Source organism: Phoca vitulina, unplaced genomic scaffold (genome assembly GCF_004348235.1).
Source record: "Phoca vitulina isolate PV1807 unplaced genomic scaffold, GSC_HSeal_1.0 scaffold52, whole genome shotgun sequence".
Taxonomy (NCBI): domain Eukaryota; kingdom Metazoa; phylum Chordata; class Mammalia; order Carnivora; family Phocidae; genus Phoca; species Phoca vitulina.
The window spans coordinates 6016581-6030033 of record NW_022589755.1 but is presented as its reverse complement, the minus strand read 5'-3'; the positions used below and the strand labels follow the sequence as shown (position 1 = coordinate 6030033).

The 13453-nt window shown below is 51.4% G+C and overlaps 1 protein-coding gene across 7 annotated transcripts in view; it reads left to right on the top strand.

The window, feature by feature from the left end:
* Positions 1-13453, top strand: part of MYH14 (myosin heavy chain 14) — a 90641-nt gene that overhangs the window by 55802 nt on the left and 21386 nt on the right. For all 7 annotated transcript variants that reach the window (XM_032387957.1, XM_032387953.1, XM_032387955.1 and 4 more), the window contains 9 exons: positions 925-1048; positions 1631-1802; positions 3665-3877; positions 4403-4547; positions 4685-4891; positions 6872-6976; positions 7063-7215; positions 8457-8705; positions 12690-12902. In XM_032387957.1, coding sequence (XP_032243848.1) covers positions 925-1048; positions 1631-1802; positions 3665-3877; positions 4403-4547; positions 4685-4891; positions 6872-6976; positions 7063-7215; positions 8457-8705; positions 12690-12902 — 1581 coding nt within the window. The remainder of the gene's footprint in view (positions 1-924; positions 1049-1630; positions 1803-3664; positions 3878-4402; positions 4548-4684; positions 4892-6871; positions 6977-7062; positions 7216-8456; positions 8706-12689; positions 12903-13453) is intronic.

Sequence of the window (13453 nt, the reverse complement as noted above, 5' to 3'; positions counted from 1 at the left end):
CTCAGTCGGTTAAGTGGCCTTCGGCTCGGGTCATGATCCCAATGTCCTGGGATCGAGCCCCGCATCGGGCTCCCTGCTCAGCGGGAAGCCTGCTTCTCCCTCTCCCACTCCCCCTGCTTGTGTTCCCTCTCTTGCTGTGTCTCTCTGTCAAATAAATAAAATCTTAAAAAAAAAAAAAAAGACTATGGGGGGTGACGGGTGCCTCACCTGTCCTCGGGGTAGTCAGGGAAGGCTTATCTGAGGCAATGATACCTGAGTCGAGAGGTCAAGGATGCACAGGGGTTTTCTGGAACGTTCCTTCTGGTACAATGGCTATTCCATTCTACGCTGTTCTATCTCTTTCCTTTTAAGGGAAGTGCCAACACACTACATTGGTTTCCAGAACCACTCACAGTTTGAAAAGTACTGCTCCAGGCCAGTGCTTCTCAAATGCTAATGTGCCCAGGAACCATACGGAGAGCTTGTTAAAATGCAGGTTCTGATTCAGCGGGTCTGGGGTGGAAACTGAGATGCAGCATTTCTAAAAAAGCTCCCACTTGATGCTGCTCCTGGTCCGCAAACCCATTCTTTGGGTGGTATGGATCCAGAACCCACGTGAATGCAGCGGATGGGCAAGGATGTTCACTGCGGTGTTGTTTATAATCGCACATGATTTGGAATGGACCTCAGCGCCCATGAGTGGGATGGTGTGTTAGTGAATGGTGGGGTTCTTCGAATAATGGGAGTCTAGCTTGTAGTTACGACGTGTGCACCCGTGAGGGTGGGACGGGTCTGCAGACCCAAGAGAATGGGGAAGGAAGGTTGGGATCCGGAGCAGGAGGCTCAGGGAAGGGTGGAGATGAGCAGAAATGCAGATGAGAAGGCACCAGAGATGAGCGTTGAGGGGGGGCTGTTCTGACCGCCCCCACCTCCCACCACCCTTAGGAGCGGAAGCTGCTGGAGGAGCGTCTGGCCGAGTTCTCGTCACAGGCGGCCGAGGAGGAGGAGAAGGTCAAGAGCCTCAATAAGCTTCGACTCAAATACGAGGCCACGATTGTGGACATGGAGGGTGAGCACCGCCCCCAGTGGGACGCCGTACTGCGCATGCTTGGCGGCGGTGGGGGTGGGGGGACGTTGGGTGAACGTCGCGTGCCGTGGAGCCTCAGTGGTCGTATCTGCTAAATGGGGGCAGGAAAGAAGGCTCAGGGCAGACTGGGTGTCCTCCCAGCTCTTAGGTTGTTTCTGTCACTCTAAATGATATTCTCTTGCTCTCTCCTCCATGTCTTGGGTCACTCTCTCTGACTGTCCCACTGTTTCAGACACATTGTCGCTGTCCCTTGCTATTGACTCAGAATCAGAAGGGAGAGAGCACAGGAGAAGGCTGTGGAGACAGGAGAGGAGAGGACAGGGCAGAGACAGCCACTGAGCAGGAGCAGGGCTGTCACTTGGGGGTGAGGAGGAGAGGACAGCACCTGGGGGTCGGGCCCAGGGTCGGGGAAGCTGGAAAGAGGGGGCACAGAAGGAGATGCTGAGCCGCAGCTTTACCGCCACCCCCACCCCAGCCAGTGCCGGGGGCGGGGCCGCGGGTGTCGGCGAGCTGCTGGGCGGGGGGTCCGGCGCCCTTCTGCATGGCCCCCACTCCCGCCTCCAGACCGCCTCCGGAAGGAGGAGAAGGGCCGCCAGGAGCTGGAGAAGCTGAAGCGGCGGCTGGACGGGGAGAGCTCGGAGCTGCAGGAGCAGATGGCCGAGCAGCAGCAGCGCGGGGAGGAGCTGCGCGCCCAGCTGGGCCGCAAGGAGGAGGAGCTGCAGGCGGCCCTGGCCAGGTGCGCGGGGCTGGGGGCCGGCCACCCACAGTGCGTGGCCTGCCCGCGGGAGGGGCGCCGCGGGGAGACTCCACCAGCGCGCATGCGCCGCAGCCCCGCGGAGCCTCAGTGTCCCCTTCTGTAACCTGGACCCGGCGGGAGTTACAAGCCCGCCGGGTTAAGGGAGGAGTGAAACGAGGCCCCGCGTGTCTAGTGACTTGCCCAGTTCCGCGGTCGGAATAGGGGATCAGCGGTGATTTCATAAGCGCTCTGGCCATGAAAGGAATCCTATCATGATTACAGCCAGTCGCAATTATGGAGTACCTACTGTGTGCGCTCGGTGTTACGAATGCCTTTTCCCTGTACAAGAGCCCTTGATTATAGGTGCAGCTCAACTTAGATGTTAAAATGTGGAAAAATGTGTTGTCTTATAATCAGTGGTACGTGGGGGTGTGTGTGTGGTTAAGAACCTGCACCCTCATCTGACTTCAGGGTTCAAGCCCTGGCCCCGCCCCTTTTCCGCCACCTGACCTCACCCACGTGCCATCGGCCTCCCTAGCCTGTTTTTTCTTTTTTTTTTAAATTTTTTTATTGTTATGTTAATCCCCATACATTACATCATTAGTTTTATTTTTATTTTTATTTTTTTTTTTTTTTTTTTAAATTTTTTTTTATTGTTATGTTAATCCCCATACATTACATCATTAGTTTTAGATATAGTGTTCCATGATTCATTGTTTGTGCATAACACCCAGTGCTCCATGCAGAACGTGCCCTCCTCAATACCCATCACCAGGCTAACCCATCCTCCCAACCCCCTCCCCTCTAGAACCCTCAGTTTGTTTTTCAGAGTCCATCGTCTCTCATGGTTCTTCTCCCCCTCCGATTTCCCCCCCCTTCATTCTTCCCCTCCTGCTACATTCTTCTTCTTTTTTTCTTTCTTAACATATATTGCATTATTTGTTTCAGAGGTACAGATCTGAGATTCAACAGTCTTGCACAATTCACAGCGCTTACCAGAACACATACCCTCCCCAGTGTCCATCACCCAGTCACCCCATCCCTCCCACCCCACCCCCCACTCCAGCAACCCTCAGTTTGTTTCCTGAGATTAAGAATTCCTCATATCAGTGAGGTCATATGATACATGTCTTTCTCTGTTTGACTTATTTCGCTCAGCATAATACCCTCCAGTTCCATCCACGTCGTTGCAAATTAGCCTGTTTTTTCATTTGTGAAAGGGGGGTGCTTTTGAAGCTACTCCTAAGGTTAGTGTGGGGATGAAGTATGAAAGTGTTCTTTAAAGGACGCCTGGGTGGCTCAGTCCGTTAAGCGTCTGCCTTCGGCTCAGGTCATGAGCCCAGGGTCCTGGGATCGAGCCCCGCCGCGGGCTCCCTGCTCGGTCTGGAGAGCAGGGGATCCAAACCCCGGTCTGCGTGGCTCCATGAGCAATTTAACTCCCAGCCAGTGCTGCCCCTCAATTCAGCTTCTCTTTGCTAGAGGTTGTGTATCATCGGGGTCATGAGGCTGATCAGATGCTGGGGTCAGCTCTTCCACTTGCTGACCTTGTGACCTGGGCAAGGACTTTCCCACTCTGTACATCAGTTTTCTCATTTGGTGTGATCATTAAATGAGATGATAAAGTAAAGGGTCCCCTGTGGCAGGGGCTCAGTAAGTGTCCCTGTGATTACTCTTGGTGCCATCCCCATTTTACAGCTAGGGAAACTGAGGCTCTGAGTACTGAGGCATGCGCCCAAGGGCAGAGCTGGGATTTCAGCCTGGGATGGACCACCCCCAAATCCACCTGGCCTCCCGGCCCCCAGAAATCATCCCTGCCCTTTGCCTGCCCCTGTACCCACTCCGTGGTCCTTGTCCACCCCCAGGGTGGAGGAGGAGGGCGGTGCCCGGGCCCTGCTGCTGAAATCCCTGCGGGAGGCGCAAGCAGGACTGGCTGAGGCTCAGGAGGACCTGGAGTCCGAGCGGGCGGCCAGGGCCAAGGCAGAGAAGCAGCGCAGGGACCTGGGCGAGGAGCTGGAAGCACTCCGGAGCGAGCTGGAGGACACGCTAGACTCCACCAACGCACAGCAGGAGCTCCGGTGAGGCGGCCGGCAACGCCTGGGCACGGGCAGGGCAGGGTGCGGGGAGAGGAGAGGGACTTTGGTGTGAGTCCTCCATCGACACAGAGGTTTAGCCGTGCACCAGTTGTTTATCGAGTATTGGCTCTGCACCTCGGCCAGGCTGGGGACAGAGATGAGTCAGACCCAGGCGTTTCCCTCAGGGACTCCCAGTCTGGGGGAGGCAGTCGGGCAAAGGGACCCAATCCAGAATAAAGCATGCTCCAAGGGAGCAGCACAGGGCATTGTGGATGATAAGAGCGAGCCCCTAAACCACATCTATGGAGGGAGTCCAGGAAGACGTCCTTGAGAAAGGGCCTTTTGAATAGGGTTTTGAAAGATGGGTAGGAGCTCAGCCTTAAAGCCACACTCCTCCCTCGGTTACCACCCAGATCCCTTAGGGAATGTAGAGTGAGGTCCTCATCCTTGAAGGGAAACAATAAAAGGAGGCACTTCCCCAAAGTCCCTGCCTTTCTCTCTTCTGAAACCGTGTTCCCTCCACAAAAGGTCCAAGAGGGAACAGGAGGTGACAGAGTTGAAGAAGGCTCTGGAAGAGGAGACACGTGTTCACGAAGTGGCGGTGCAGGAGCTGAGGCAGCGCCACGGCCAGGCCCTGGGCGAGCTGGCGGAGCAGCTGGAACAGGCCCGGAGGGTGGGTTGGGGCAGGAATGGGGAGCCCTGGGGGCCTGGCAGAGGGAACAGCCAGTGCCAAGGCCCTGAGGCAGGAGGGTGCCCAGTCTGGTTGAGGGAGGAAGCATAAATCTTTACTTGTCTCTCTCCCTTTGCCAGAGCAAAGGTACCTGGGAGAAGACCCGGTTGGCCCTGGAGACCGAAGTGTCTGAGCTGCGGTCGGAGCTGAGCAGCCTGCAGGCCTCACGTCATGAGGGTGAGCAGCGCAGACGCCGCCTGGAGTCCCAGCTGCAGGAGGTCCAGGGCCGGGCTGGCGACGGGGAGCGGGCTCGAGTGGAGGCTACTGAGAAGCTTCAGCGAGTCCAGGTGAGTGGGACGGCCAGGGCAGGGACCCTCTGTGGGCTTCTGTTTGGTCCACAGCAGCCCTGTTGTCCCTTCGAACTCTTCCAGCATGATCACGCACGAGTAGCTGGGATTCGGTGAGCAATTACTTTATACCAACTATCCTATGTATTTCACTAAATCTTCCTGACTCCTAATATCGTTCCCCTTTTACATCCGAGGAAACCGAGGCCCAGGGAGGTGAGGCTGATCGTCTAAGATCCCTCAGAGCCAAAACTTGAACCCAAGCATGCCTGACCCTATAGCTCTTAACCCTACCATGACCCCTCACCCTCTGAGAAGCCTTCAGTAATCTGTATTCTGATGAGAAAAGCCCCGTTTGGATACATGGAACTGTGTGGGGATGATATCATACTGTGACTGTTAAAAGAAATATGGACTTTTATGTTTTAATTTTATTGTGTTTCTATAAATGGCTGATACTTATGCATAACTAAGAATACAAAGAAGCAGAAAAACTGAAGGAAAAAACGACTTTTAAAAATATAATTTTTAAAAATAATTTATTTTTAAGTAATCTCTGCACCCATCGCGGGGCTCAAACTCACAAACCCGAGATTGAGTCGAATGCTCAACCGACTAAGTCAGCCAGGGGCCCCAGGAGGAATGATTTTTAGTTGTCCAATTCCTCCAGGGGAAAACACCACTACAGTTAGTTTCCAGATTAAAATGCTGTATTAGTTAGGGTAAAAGCTAAACTACTATATAACAAAGGCACCCCAGAATCCATCAGCTTAAGTGAAAGACATGTGTCTTTCCCTCTCAAGAAAGACTCAGGGTAAGCAGTGGAGGCCAGCAGGATACTGTGCTCCACAAGGTCACTTAAGATCCGGGTGCCTTGGTCTTGTCATGCCACTGTCCCTGAGAGCATCGCCCTCATCTTCAGAATCAAATCTGGATTATGGGCACATCCGTGCTTCTGTTGAGGAAGAAAAAGAGAGGGAGTGACAAAATTTGCATACATTCCTTTGCTTATATTCCATTGGCCATCACATAATCACGTGACCACAGCTAGCTGCAAGGGAGGCTGGGTAATGTAGTTTCACTGGCCACAGGCCTAGTGAATAGACTGTCATAGTGGGACCAGGGAAGAGTGGATTTTTGGGGACAGCCGGGATCTGCCCCAAATGGAATCATGCTACCTAGAGGTCACTGTACTAAATGTTTTACATATCACACACATAAGAGTGACACCAGAAGTAGAGTTGGGTGGCTGATAGCAAGAGTTCCGGACAGCACCAGAAGTTTCTTTAGTGATGGAAATGTTCTGTATTTGCACGATCCAATCCACTTGGCCACTGAACACTCAAAATGTAGGGAGCAAAGCTGAGGAGGTGGATTTTTACTTTTATTTAATTTTAGTTTTTATTTTTTTTTATTTATTTTTATTTTTATTTTTTTAAAGATTTTATTTATTCATTTATTTGAGAGAGTGAGAGAGAGAGAGAGCACATGAGAGTGGGGAAGGTCAGAGGGAGAAGCAGACTCCCTGCCGAGCAGGGAGCCCGATGCGGCACTCGATCCCGGGACTCCAGGATCATGACCTGAGCCGAAGGCAGTCGCTTAACCAACTGAGCCACCCAGGCGCCCTAATTTTAGTTTTTAAATTTAAGTAGCCACGTATGGCTGGTGGCTACCATTTTGGACAACACACTCTGTCATCTTGGGCAAATTTTGTAACCTTTCTGTGCCTCAGCTTCCCTTGATATAAACTGGGAATAGCACTATTGGTGTGTGAAACCAGTAGGCTTCCTTCCCTTGGAGAGTGAGGGCCACATGGAAACTCTGCGTTTAACTATTTGAGGAACCACCAGGCTGGTTTCCCCAGCAGCTACCCCGCTTGGCATCATCGTCCCCAGCCCGGTGTAGCAGGGATTTGAGGGTGAGGAGCGGCTGGGGTCAACCGGGTAGAAGCCGCCATTGCAAGGTGCCCCTTCCCCGCAGGCTGAACTGGAGAACGTGTCTGGGGCCCTGAGTGAGGCTGAGTCCAGAGCCATCCGGCTGAGCAAGGAGCTGAGCAGCGCGGAGGCCCAGCTCCACGACGCCCAGGTGAGGCCGGCCCCCCCCGCAGCCCACTCCCCATGCCTCCCCACCCTCTGCCCTCACCTGACTTCCGTGTTCCCCGCCCTCTGCAGGAAATGCTGCAGGAAGAGAGCAGGGCGAAGCTGGCCTTGGGGTCCAGGGTGCGAGGCCTGGAGGCTGAGGTGGCTGGGCTGCGGGAGCAGCTGGAGGAGGAGGGGGCCGCCAGGGAGCGGGCGGGCCGCGAGCTGCAGACTGCCCAGGCCCAGGTGAGCAGCCCTGGAGGGCGACCTCGAGGGGCCTCCAGTCCCAACCCGCTCCTCCTGGGTTCCCCAGCTCAGGGATGGCCCCATTGCCCACCTGGTCCTAGGCCAGACACCCAGGAGACCCCCATTCTCATCTCTGACTCTCCCTCAGCCCACGGCCTGTCAGTGCAGAGCCCACTCCTCCTCCCCCGACTCTCTTTCACCCCTACTCTGCATCTGCACAGACTTAGACCTGCTCAGGCCTCATCCTCTGTCGCCTGGATCCTTGTCTCAGCCTCCCTTCAGACCTCCCTGCCTCCAGTTTCTCCCCTTCTAGCTCATCCTCCACGCGGTCTTTCTACCACAGAGCTGCCCCTGCTCCTGTCCTGCTCCTCCCCTGCTCACAGCTCTCCCTGGCTCCCCGCGCCCCCAGGATAGAGCGTGTGCCTCTTGGCCCTGCCTTTGCTGGCCCTTCCGTGTCTTTAGCTGTGTTCATCTCTCACCTCCTTCTCCACTTCACACGAGAAACCCTTTTCATTCTTCAGGACTCAATATCAGCCTCTCCTGTTGTGGGAGGTCCCTCACTGCCCCACTCTGAGCTCCCACACCCTTTTTTCTCCTCATCCCCATTCCAGTCACCTTGGGCTGGAACTGTCTCTGCCTGTGGGTCCCCCCCACCAGAATGGGAGCTCCTTGAAAGCGGGACCCTCTCAGAGTTAGATCTCGGTCTTCAGCACAGGCCAACATGGAACCTGACGTATAGGAGGCCTGGAGAAATGCTTGTTGAATGAATGAGTGCTGAATGCATGCCTGTAAATATCCTTCTTCAACTGGCAGACTCCTAGGCATACTTCAGGATCCATCTCAAATGCCCCCTCCTCCAGGAAGTCTCTCTTGAACGTTCTAAACAGATTCTAAATTCCTCCTGTGGGCACCCACGGCTCCCATGCTTCTCCTACCTTAGCCTCCACCACCCTGGGCATGATGCTCAGTCTCCCCCCCCCATCAAGGGGGGTTCCCCAGGGTGGAGTCCAGGTCTGATTCATCCTCTGGGTCCCCGTGGGAGTAATTTTCATCTCCTGAAGAAGCTGAGGTTCACACAACTCACAACCTCAACCCTGCTCCAAGGCAGAAGAACCCAGTGCAGCGAGTCACTTCCCTCCTCCAGCCTCAGTCTCCTCCTCTGGGAAGTGGGGCACTACCAGCTCACGCCTTGGTTGCAGCCATGACTGCCACCCACCCTCTCCTCCCACCCCCACCCCCAGCTGTCAGAGTGGCGGAGGCGCCAGGAGGAGGAGGCGGGGGCACTGGAAGCTGGGGAGGAGGCGCGGCGCCGGGCAGCCCGCGAGGCCGAGGCCCTGGCCCAGCGCCTGGCAGAAAAGACCGAGGCGGTGGAGCGGCTGGAGCGGGGCCGTCGGCAGCTGGGGCAGGAGTTGGACGATGCCATCATGGACCTGGAGCAGCAGCGGCAGCTCGTGAGCACGCTGGAGAAGAAGCAGCGCAAGTTCGACCAGGTGGGGCGCCTCAGGTTCCTGGGTGGGAAGTCTGGGTGCTCTGTCGCGCTTCCGCGGCTCAGCTGTGAATTTGGGGGGACCATCGGGCAAGATGCTTTTTCCCTCTAAGCCTCTGTCAGATAGGCCCCCCCATCCATCCTGGTTTATGTCTCTTGTCCCAAAATAATTATTGGTAGTACCCACTTTTTTTTTTTAAGAGAGGGGGGTGGGTGGGGTACTCACATGTGAGCAGGGGGAGCGGCAGAGGGAGAGGGAGAGAGAGAACCTCAAACAGGCTCCACGCTCAGCACAGAGCCTGATGCAGGGCTTGATCCCTCGACCCTGAAATTGTGACCTGAGCCAAAAGCAAGAGTCAGAGGCTTAACTGACTGAACCACCCAGGCGCCCTGGTCATACCTACTCTTACTCCCCAAGATATCCTGAAGGTGCACCAGAGTGTACTGATGAGGAATAAATGAAATAACACATCTTGCTCCTCCTGCTGACACACTGTGTACCTCAGGCAAGCTGCTTTTCCCATTTCCACCTCAGTTTGCCCATCTGGGAAATGGGGATAATCTTAAGCATCTGGCAATCTGAGGATGAAATAAAAATCATAGGACCCTACAGCATTAAGATCAGGCAACCCTGAGGTACAAATCCCAGCTCGGCCCCTTCTGGTTGTGTGGCTTGGATGAGTTGCCCAACCTCTCTGTGCCTTATTTTCTTCATCTAGAAAACGGGAGAGTCATTATTTTCCCTTCATTTTTGAAGGATATATCATTGGCTCTTGAATTCTAGGCGAACAGTTTATGCTTTAAGCACTTTGAAGAGATCGTTCCATTTTCTGTGGCCTCCATTGGTTCGGATGAAAAGTTAGCAATCATTCAAATCCTGTGTCTTTGTAGGGATCTATGTTTTCCTGTCTGGTTTAAATTTTTTCTCTTTATCTTTGGCTTTTAGCAGTTTGTGATATATGCAGCTGTGGGCTTTTGTATTTATCCCACAGCTGTGGTTCATGTTTTTGATCAAATGTGGAATTTTCAGCCATTATTTCTTTAAATATCTTTTCTGCCCCGTTCTCTCTTTCCTCTTCTTTTCAGACTCCAAAGACATGTATGTTTGACCACTTACTACTGTACCATTGATTATCAAGGCTCTCTTTGTTTCTCCTAGAGTTTTATATAAATTCTTCTCATGTAAATCTCTTTTTTTGATTGGCTTCTTTCACTCAATTATTTTGAGATTCATTCATGTTTTTGCATGGATTAATAATTCATTCCTCAGGGCACCTGCCTGGCTCCATTGGTCGAGCATGCAACTCTTGATTTTGGGGTCGTGAGTTCGAGCCCCACGTTGGGCATAGAGATAACTTAATAAAACAAAAATTTTTTAATAATTATTTATTCCCTTTTTTTTTTTTTTTTACTGCTGAGTATTATTCCTGTAACGATAGAACACATTTTGAAAACCATTAACTTGTTGATGAACATTTGAGTGGTTTCTAGTTTGGGACTATTATGAATAAAACCTTAGTCTTTCTAATAGGATGTGGTGGTTTGACTTCACATTTTCCTAATGAGCAGTGACATTGAGCATCTTTCATGTGCTTATTTGCCCTGTATACCTCTTTGGTGAAGTGTCTGTTCAAATCTTCTGCCCATTTTTTTTAAATTGGGTTGTTTCCTTTGTTTTGTTTTGGGGGTGGGGTTGTTTCTTTTATTATTGAATTGTGAAAGTTCTTTATATATGGTGAATATAAGTTCTTTACCAGATGTATTGCTTTGCATCTATTTTCATCCAGTCTGCGGCTTGACCTTTTGCTCTTCATAGAGTCTTTCAAAGAGCAGGAGGTTTGAATTTTGATGAAGTCCTATTTACTAATTTGTCACTTGGTGGGCTGTGCTTTTTAGTGTTGTGTCTGAGGAGACTTTGCCTAACCCAAGGTCACAGAGATTTCCTATATTTTTTTTCCAGAAATTTTCTACTTTGCTGTTTTATATTTAGGTCTGTGATCCAGTTTGGGTTAATTTGTTTATATTGTGCTATCATGGCTCCAAATTAATTTTTTATACATGGCTGTTGAATTGTTCGAACACTGCTGAAAAGACTTTCTTTACTGACTCATTCTTGCATTGATATTAAAAATCAGGTAGCACCAGTTGTCCAATCTTTTCTTCTTTTTCAAAGTTGTTTTGCTTCTTTCAGGTCCTTCGCATTTCCGCATGTATTTTAGAATCTGTTTGTCAGTTTCCACACACAGAAAGAAAATCCTCTTGATTTGGGAGTGTGTTGAATCTACAGATTAATCTGGGAAGAACTGATATCCTAATAATACTGAGTTTTCTCGCCTAGGGACGTGGTACATGTGCCCATTTATTTAGATCTCCTTTACGTTTTGTACTTTTTAAAAATTATTTATTTATTTATTTGACAGAGAGAGGAGGAGAGAGCACAAGCAGGGGGAGCGGCAGGCAGAGGGAGAGGGAGAAGCAGGCTCCCCGCTGAGCAGGGAGCCCAACTCGGAGCTGGATCCCAGGACCTGGGATCATGCCCTGAGCTGAAGGCAGACACTTAACCGACCGAGCCACCCAGGCGCCCCCTTTGTGTACTTTTCAGTGTACATCTTTCACATCTTTCATCAGATTTATTTCCAACCATTTCATATTGTCGATGCTGTTTTAAGTGGTTCTGGTTTTGGCGCCTGGCTGGCTTAGTCAGAAGAGCATGCGACTCTTGATCCCGGGATCGTGAGTTCGAGCCCCTCACTGGGTACAGGGATTACTTAAACTAAATGGTTCCGGTTTTTATTTCAGTTTCTGATTGCCAGTATATAGAAATACAATCGGTTTTTATGTATTGATCTTGTATCCTACAATTTATTAGCTAAACTCACTTATGAGTGTTAGCAGATTTTTTTTATAGATTTTATTGGATTTTCTACGTTAGTGACCCTGTTTTCTATGAATGAAGACAGTTTCACATCTTCCTTTCCTTTTTCTTCCCCTTCCTGTGGGACTCCAAGTACCTGTGTGTTTGACTGCTTGATGCCGCCCTGCGGGTTATTTTCGCTCTGTTAATTTTTTTAGTCTTTTTTTTCCTTTTTTTTTCCCTCTCTATTTATTTATTTATTTATTTATTTTGATTTTTTTAATTTATTTATTCGACAGAGAGAGACACAGCGAGAGAGGGAACACAAGCAGGGGGAGTGGGAGAGGGAGAAGCAGGCTTCCCGCGGAGCAGGGAGCCCGATGCGGGGCTCGATCCCAGGACTCTGGGATCATGACCTGAGCCGAAGGCAGACGCTTAAGGACTGAGCCACCCAGGGGCCCCTCCCTCTCTATTTAGATCATGTCTATCAACCTGCTTTCAGGTTTACTGGTTCTGATGTGTCAAGTCTGCTCTCGGTTTCCTCCAATGACTTTTTGATTTCAGATATCATGCTTTTCAGTCCTGGCCTCTCTAACTGGTTCTGTTTTAGTTTCAAATCCCTCCTGCAATAACCTTGGGTCTTCACCCACTGTATCCATCTGGTCCTGAAGTTTACTAATCATCGTTAAAGTCCTTGTGCGATGATCCCAGTGTGGAGGTCATCTGTTGGTCTGTTTCCATGGACTGGTTTTTCTCTTGACCATGAGCCCTGTTCTCTTCCCTTTCGGCACGTCTTGCAAGTTTTATTATTGCTAATTTCTGTGTCTTAAAAAAAACAGCAAAGGTTGAAGTACGTTTTTAAAAATTATGTACATGTTTTTTTACCACTATCCCAGGAGGAAAAAATAACCTTTCCTCTGTTGGGTTTCTAGAGTGAGGGGCTCATCAGTTTGATCCACTCAGGAGTTGGGCTGGTCTGGGACACAGTTGCAACTTTAATCCCTCTACCTCCCTCTTGTGTCTCTGCCTTTGTCTCCCTCTCTCTCTGTCCCTGGCTGCTCCCTCTTCCCCATCCACTTGTACACTCCTTTCAGCTAATCTGTTTCCCCCACCCCATCTCCCTCAACCCGGAAGCTCCTGGCAGAGGAGAAGGCAGCTGTACTGCGGGCGGTGGAGGAACGTGAGCGGGTCGAGGCAGAGGGCCGGGAGCGCGAGGCTCGGGCCCTGTCACTGACGCGGGCGCTGGAGGAGGAGCAGGAAGCACGCGAGGAGCTGGAGCGGCAGAACCGGGCCCTGCGGGCAGAGATGGAAGCCCTGCTGAGCAGCAAGGACGATGCCGGCAAGACCGTGAGCAGGGGCCCCCACTCCCCAAGACACACATGCCGGCCACTGCATGCACCCCTGACGTTGGGCGGCACACACACACGTGCGCGCGCTCATGCATGGAACATGAAGAGCATCAGCCATCAAAGTTACGTGTTCATGCCTAGCACAGAATGGGGGGAGAGCTGCTGACCAGGCATACGTGCTCCCATAACATACACAGTGTGAGGAGAATCTTCCACCAAACACATGTGTTCACACATGCAGGAAGTAAGGAAAGCCGTTCATCAACACGCATGTTCACATACAGATACACAGAACAGGAGGAGAATCTTCTGGAGAACACACCCATTCATATGTACACAGGGCATGAGAACCACTCATTGCATGTGTGTATGAATAGTCAGAGCACGTGAAGAGAATTTACCACAACGTACAGCCTGAGAACCACACCCCAAACATGACTGTGTGCACACGCACACACCACACACACTGCACACCACACACACACCCCACACACATACATCCCCTCGCACACACCACACACAATATATCCCCTCACACACACCGCACAC